We start from the raw sequence: 6,925 nt of genomic DNA on the forward strand, positions 1-6,925 counted from the left end.
CATTCGGACTTTACAAAAGTTTGGTTAAATATTTTTCTATCTAATCCTCCTTGTTCTCGTCATCGTCCAGAGGCACGTACATTTGATCACCTTAACTCTACATAAACCCAAACCAAATTAAACAATTATCAACATCTCAAAATAATGGATACAAAATTATTTGTTTAAACTTACCGCTTGTAGTGATCCAACCACTGCGTCGAATTGCTCATTGAAATTGGAGTTGATCTCTTCAGACAGCTAATTCTGGTGTTAGAATTTAAAGCTATTGGGTATGCCGTTAGTTCAGATAGTAAGATTGGAACAGAGCATTGACTGACTGAAATAGATAACTGAACTGGAATATGATACTGAACGAGAGACATAGTTAGAAAACTGGGAAGAGTATTTGCCAATTCAGATTAATAGCTCAAGATCAACCAATACAGTATATAATGGTTCAAGCTTAGATCATTACAGAATTGATGATTACAAGTGAAGCTAGAGGCGAAGAGCTCAAAAGTGCTAAGAAAGCTAAAGCCAAAACAGTTCGAAAGCCGATTACAATGTAGCGGGTCCTATTTATAGCTCTCCTGAGTTTATACTACAATATCTGCCTGTGATAATTACTACCAGTCCAATTGCCTCCCGCTGGCCGATCTTCTAAGGGACAGTTTTCGCCTGCCAGGACTATCTTCGCCTTCTATATCCTTCCCTACTTTCTTGAATTTTGGTATGATTCCAAAAAATTTGAAAAAAAATCCACCGCGTGATTCTGATTTGGTGCTGCTGAGTTGGCCGATGTTCCTCACGATAGTACTCTTTCGATATGGATTTATACCATACTTCATGCTTGTTGAGTGCTTGACACCCCTATAATTGTAATTCCAAGGGTGTCGAGCCAAGGAGATCCGAGTGCCTTACTGGAAAAAAATCCACCGTCTGATTCTGAGATGGAACTACCCAGTATTCTTCCACTGAACCCGCTTCCTTTTGCCCTTCTTTGGTGTTGGTGCCTCAGAAGTCCCAGTGCCAGTATTTTCCTTACGGATAATTCTATAAATGGCCTCCTTCTCAAGCTGATCCCACCTTTCAGTAGACATCTCAAATTCATAAGGGGTGAGAGGGTTGTAAGTTTTGATGTCGGGATCAGCTTTCCCTTTGTCAGACGAGTTCTAGCCAATTTGTGAGAGTGCGAGGCAATGTGGATCCATCCCTGTGCAAGAGGCTGACTCATCTTGATTCTAGCTTCGAAGAGAATCTCAGCCATTTCTCTGTATTGTGGTCCCAGTCCTGGTTTAGCCGTGATATCCTTTTTAGGGATTTTGGAAGACTCCACAGTGCAGCAAACTGATTTATGATCTTCGTCAAACCTCGGAGCTGGATCTTCCACTGTCACTATAGAGTTTGACCCTCTGCATTTGGCCTGCAACTCCATGACATCATCCAATTTGAAGGCATCATTGATGAGTGTTTGCCAAGTTTTCCACTCCAAAGTGGCCCGCTCATACCAATCCTGAAGGTCATAAGTGATACCAAAGTAAGTGAGCCAGTCCATTGGTTCAGAATGCTGGGGATACAAGGGCGGAAAGAATCTGGGCAGTTTAGTTTCTTTAGTAGGTAATGCATACAGGAGAACTGGAGAATCAGACACAAACTCCAGAAAAATTAAAATGGTTTGGTTCTCCTGCTACATCATCTTTCTGGTAACCCCGACTAGCTGCAAAAGTTTTCGGAGAGCAGTTGCATGTTCTCCTATAGTCATTTGAGTCCGAGGTCCCTTGCTGCTAGAAGCCTGTTCTTCAATGAGTGGCTTGTACTCGCTGGTCTAGAACTCCTCCAGCAATTTGTATCTGAAGTAAAACTTCTTTCAGCTGAGTTCTGACTTCTTTCATACATTTGTATGTCGACTTGTTTCCAAAGAGCAAGTCTAACTCCAGGGTTAGGGAATGTCGGTCTGCAGTGGATTGTCGTTGCCAATGTGGATTGGCTATCCTATCATTAGGAGTTAGTGCCCACTCAGGTATCATATCCATCAGTTGGATTCTGTTGGGATGCTCAGGCAATTGGCACACTTCTTGATCGTGAAAGGCAGCCGATTTCCAATGATATACCATTTCTCTGGCTCCAACATACAGCATTTGAAAGCATGCCAGATCAAAGATCAGAGTATCATCCTCTAAATACATCCTAGTAGCAGGATCATATTGATGTCTTAATCTCTTAATCACTGTGATGAGCTGTAATGAATGTTGCTCATCACCCTTTAGGGACTCAGTCATAGCTTTGGCTTTTCCTTTGCTGTCAACAAGGTGTTGTGACTGGTGTACTGGATAATCTTCAGTTTGGCCCTTCTCTCCACTGTCTGGCTGTTGATCCTCAGACCGTTGGTCCCCCGACTCTACTGGTCTAGCTTGTCTTTGTACTGGTCTGGCTGGTCTCTGTTGGGTTGACTGTCCCCTATAGCAGCAAATCCACCAGCTCCAGATCCTGAAGGTGGAGAAGGAGAAAAGTCATTTTCTTCACCATATGGCTTATCGTCCTGGTTGTCCTCTTCTTCTTCATCCTTCTCTTCTTCCCTCTCAAAATCCTCTCATCGGGATTATTCTATTTTTCAATGTAATCCAAGATGGCTTGATTTGTCAATGTTGTATTGTATTCTGAGAGCTTATCCTACAGATCACTTTGAACAGTGTCCATCAGGGCTTTTAGATTGTCCATATTCAGAGTGACATTGGCCTCTGGATTCAGAATATCAGCAACATTATTATAGACATATCTCTCTGTCATAGAAGCCTTGATCGCAGTGTGAGCTGTCATCTGTTCTTTGTGATATGTCCGCTTCATTCATAGCAGAGTGTGAAAGCGATCAGCATCTCTCAAAGTTGCTGCCTTGTCTTCTTTTAACTGCCGATTTTCTATTTCTATTTTTAGCAGCTTTGTTTGCAGATCATTGATTGTCCTCACTGACTGATTCTCAGCAATAGTATGCCTGAGTCTTTGTGCAGCCACATCCTTCTAGAGTTTTTGCACCTGCTGCTGGCTGCTCTCCAAGTCTTCTTTGAGCTTAACCACCTGCTCACTAGGAGCCGATGCATCCATCATCTGGCCTAAGGCGTTAACAATGGTGCTCCATGATTATTGGATAAGCATTGAGCAGTCATCAGTGGCATTTGCCTGGTCAGATTGAATTGGCTCATAAACCATTACGGGAGACATGTATGGTAAATGTGCTAAATCAGTAGTTTGAAATATCAGTCTACCTTTAAGGGGATTATGCTGCAATTGCTGCAGTTTATCTTTCTTGGCTATGGACAAGCCTAATTCACTGAAAGGAATTCTGTTTGATGGGTTGTCAAGTACTGGACCCGTTCCCTTATCTTTAACTACGGGTTGTTCAGTGCTTGTCTTTTCTTTGGAGCCCTTTCTACTCTGATGTCCGCTGGAATTTGTTCCTCTTGCTGGCCCTTCCCAACACTGGTCTATGCTAGAGTTTGTTCTTCACTTGTGGCTGAAGTCTGGCCTGCTGAAGCTTTCCCAGTAGGCAAAGACTTTACCTGATTCTCAAGCTGCTTAAGAAAAGCAATGCTTTTGGTCAGCATCATCCTTGGTTTCTTGGAACCATTGGCTTCCCCCTAGGTGCCCTTTCTCTTTTGTCCGGTTAAGGCCAACTGATTGCCTGGATCTTCTTCATCTGAAGACAGCTCGACATTGGCAGTCTCTGGGATTGGTTTCTGACTCCAAGCCATCCGTACCTGGTCATATTGGCCTCTGGCGCAAGTGCCCAGTATAAAAATTGCCAGACATACCAAGCTTTGATACACTCTGGGATTTCAGCTTGGCAGTCTGCTGGAACACAGGGTTGTTTTTCAGACTAACAGCCTCAGCCACAAACCTGTAAACTGAGGGGACGTCCAGTCCTGCTACTGGAACCCCTTGTGCATTGGCTTTGCGTTTCTTATTAGTTGCTTCATCTTCTTTCAGTGCCGTGCTTATCTGTTCCACAGAGACTGTGGTCGGCTTTAGTTCATTAGGCATCTTGAAGGCATATGCAATGTTGTCAGGAGTTGTTGTGACTCTGACACCATTGATAACGACACTACCATCCTCGGCATTAAAGGAGTCAAGAACCTACTTGATTATGGCCGAGTCAAAATCTATTCTTGTGGCATGTACTACCAAATGCAAGTCCCAAAGCCTTAGCAGCACTTCGGCCTGCTTAGTGAATACATACCTTTGTATCTTACTATGCGGAATAATTGCTAAGGAAGCTTTAAGAGAAGTGATGATTGCCAAAGTTTCATCTATGGTTTCTTGCATCCTCTCCGACATTTTCTTTCTACCCATACACTGTGAGGACGGTAAGTTTGTAGAGGAAGAAGACTTACTTGGATAATCAAAGACGTAACCATGTGTGTCGAGTAAAGATAGGTAGTGATCAACAGAGTCTGCTGACGATGAAGTTTGTCGTTGCAGTGAAGACTCCGTGGAGCTTGCGGCGATGGCGAATGTGTAATAGCAAGGAGACGTCGTGGAGGAGATTTACGACAAAGAATACCCACCCTCCTTACTGTTATATGCGCTCTCGCCATAAAAGCTCCACTACTTACCATTCCTAGAGTTTTGTGCACCGGCGTCGGTGACATGGCATACATGCATTGGCTTATAATTCCCATGTTCCTTCTAATGATTATCACTGGTCCTTTTCCCCATAAAAACTGGTACTGACTCTAACCCTTTACTGACTCTGACACTGGCATTGTTTTGTCATGCTGAGACTTTTCTATCACCTTGATTGGCTCTAGTACTGGTTGTATATGGAAGAGGTTCAGAATGGCTAGTTCTGAGAATTCCTATCCATCAGTAACCAAAATGCCAGTATCTTCTTCTCTGGAAGTCTCTTTCTCATTAGAATAATATAGCTTGATCTTGGCCCCATTATAAACACCTGGCAACAGTAACCCAGATAAACCTTTCAGCCGTCCTGTGCCATTGGAAAACACCCAGTCCACTTCATACGGACCATCCCAAGCTATCTTTAAGTTTGGCTTCTTCGGGACCAGTTTGGATTGATAGAGCAAAAGCAAGTCGCCCTTCTGGAATTCCCAAACTTTGATTCTCCTATCATGCCAGTGTTTCTTTCTTTGCTGAACAATCCCCTGTTCCTCCAGTCTTTGTTTAAGATTGTGATTAAAATCCAATCCATGTTTCACCGCCATCCTAAGACTGGGAATTATGGATTCCATAAGCAATACAGCTTCAGTACCATATACCATTCTGAACGGTGTCAGTCCAGTGGTAACTTTGTAAGCTGTCTTGTAAGTCCATAGAGCAATTTGGAGCTTAATATCCCATTGGCGTGGCTCCTTTTGCACAATCTTGGTGAGAATGTTTTTGATGGTTTTGCTACTGCTTTCAACTTTCCCATTACACCTGGGATAATATGTCGTTGACTTCCTGTGTTTTACTGAAAGCATTTCCATCAAAATATCCATAGTATCATTAATAAAGTGTGTTCCTTGATCAGATACAATCTCCACAGGGCATCCATAACGACAGATAATATTTTCAAATAAAAAGACAGCAGTGGACTTCGTAGTGTTATCTAGAAGAGCCTTGGCCTCGACCCATTTAGTGCATTAAAAAATGGCCATCAATATATACCGGTTCTTTCGAGGAGTAATCTTCTTGAATGGACCCATGAAGTCCAGACCCCATTTCATAAATACTCCGAGTGGCTGAACTGGAGTAAGTGGAGTCATATCTGTTGCTGTTGGTCTATCCATCCTTTGACATATATCACATGTTTTACAAAAACGTTAAACATCATATATCAGAGTTTGCCACCACAATCCAGCCTGCAAAATTTTCTTGTAAGTAATATCAATGGAGAAATGTCCTCTAGAATCCCCTTCGTGTGCTTTGGAAATAACCTGCATCGTGCCTTCCATCGGCACACACCTTTGAAGAACCCCATCTACGCCCTGTCTATAGAGCAACCCTCTGATCATGGTGAACTTCAGACTCTTAATAATCAGAGCCTTATTCTAATTTTAAGTCCAGTTTTTTTGGGAATCCTCCTTTGGAAAGGAACTGATATACATCCAACCATTCTGGATCTGTGTTTTCCTCAGCTGTTACCTGAAACAATTCTGCGTCCCCACTGGCTCATCTCTCAAGGATACTTCTGAATAACCATCAGTGCTTCTGGACAGGAAATCAGCTCCACAATGGGATTTACCAGGCTTATGGAATATACAAAATTCAAATTCCATGAGGAACATCATCCATCTAATCAATCGGCCTTGAATAATAACTTTGTTGATCAAGAATAATAATGCCTGATGATCCACATAAAATGAAATAGCTTTCCCAGCAAATAATGTAGAAACTTAGTGGCACTAAAAACCATTCCTAAAGCTTCTCTCTCCGTAGTAGTGTATCCTTGTTCAGCCTGACTGAATCTCCAGCTATCAAAATATACTAGATAGTAAGTCCTCCCTTTTGGTTGAGCTAGGATTGCTCCCATTGCCAGTCCCGATGCATCGACATGCACATGGAAAATAACTTCCCAATTCGGTTGTCGGAGTATTGGCTTACTGATGATGGCATTCTTCAAACTCTAAAACCTCTCCTCACACTCAGCAGTCCAAAAGAACTTGTTGGTTTTCTTTGTGAGCTCATACAAGGTATTGCCTTAGAAGCAAACATATGAATGAATCTTCTATAAAAATTATATATCTCAAGAATGAACTTAACTCTGATGTTGTGCAAGGTGCCTTGGCCTGCTGGACACTCTGGATCTTATCATTGGTCATCTCTATGCCATTCCTGGACATTATATATCCCAATAGTTGTCCCTTCCAAACCAGAAAAACAGATTTAAATGGGTTCAAACAGATCCTCTTTTCCTTACATATTTGAAAGACCATTTCCAAAAATAATA

At 42.3% G+C, this 6,925-nt stretch overlaps 1 protein-coding gene across 1 annotated transcript; it reads right to left on the reverse strand.

The window, feature by feature from the left end:
• Window positions 1-4,832: 4,832 nt before the first annotated feature.
• LOC147417320 (uncharacterized) lies at window positions 4,833-5,474 on the reverse strand. The gene has a single exon (XM_086507720.1). It carries the CDS (start codon window positions 5,472-5,474, stop codon window positions 4,833-4,835), a length of 642 nt encoding a protein of 213 aa, XP_086363846.1.
• Between the last annotated feature and the right edge of the window lie 1,451 nt (window positions 5,475-6,925).

The sequence above is a fragment of the Adiantum capillus-veneris genome, unplaced genomic scaffold (assembly GCF_014529385.1).
Source record: "Adiantum capillus-veneris isolate H3 unplaced genomic scaffold, ASM1452938v2 Hic_scaffold_282, whole genome shotgun sequence".
Classification (NCBI taxonomy): Eukaryota; Viridiplantae; Streptophyta; class Polypodiopsida; order Polypodiales; family Pteridaceae; genus Adiantum; species Adiantum capillus-veneris.

Excerpts from the sequence above, each read along its gene's own strand:
- LOC147417320 (XM_086507720.1), bottom strand. The coding sequence starts at position 5,474 with ATGGATATTTTGATGGAAATGCTTTCAGTAAAACACAGGAAGTCAACG.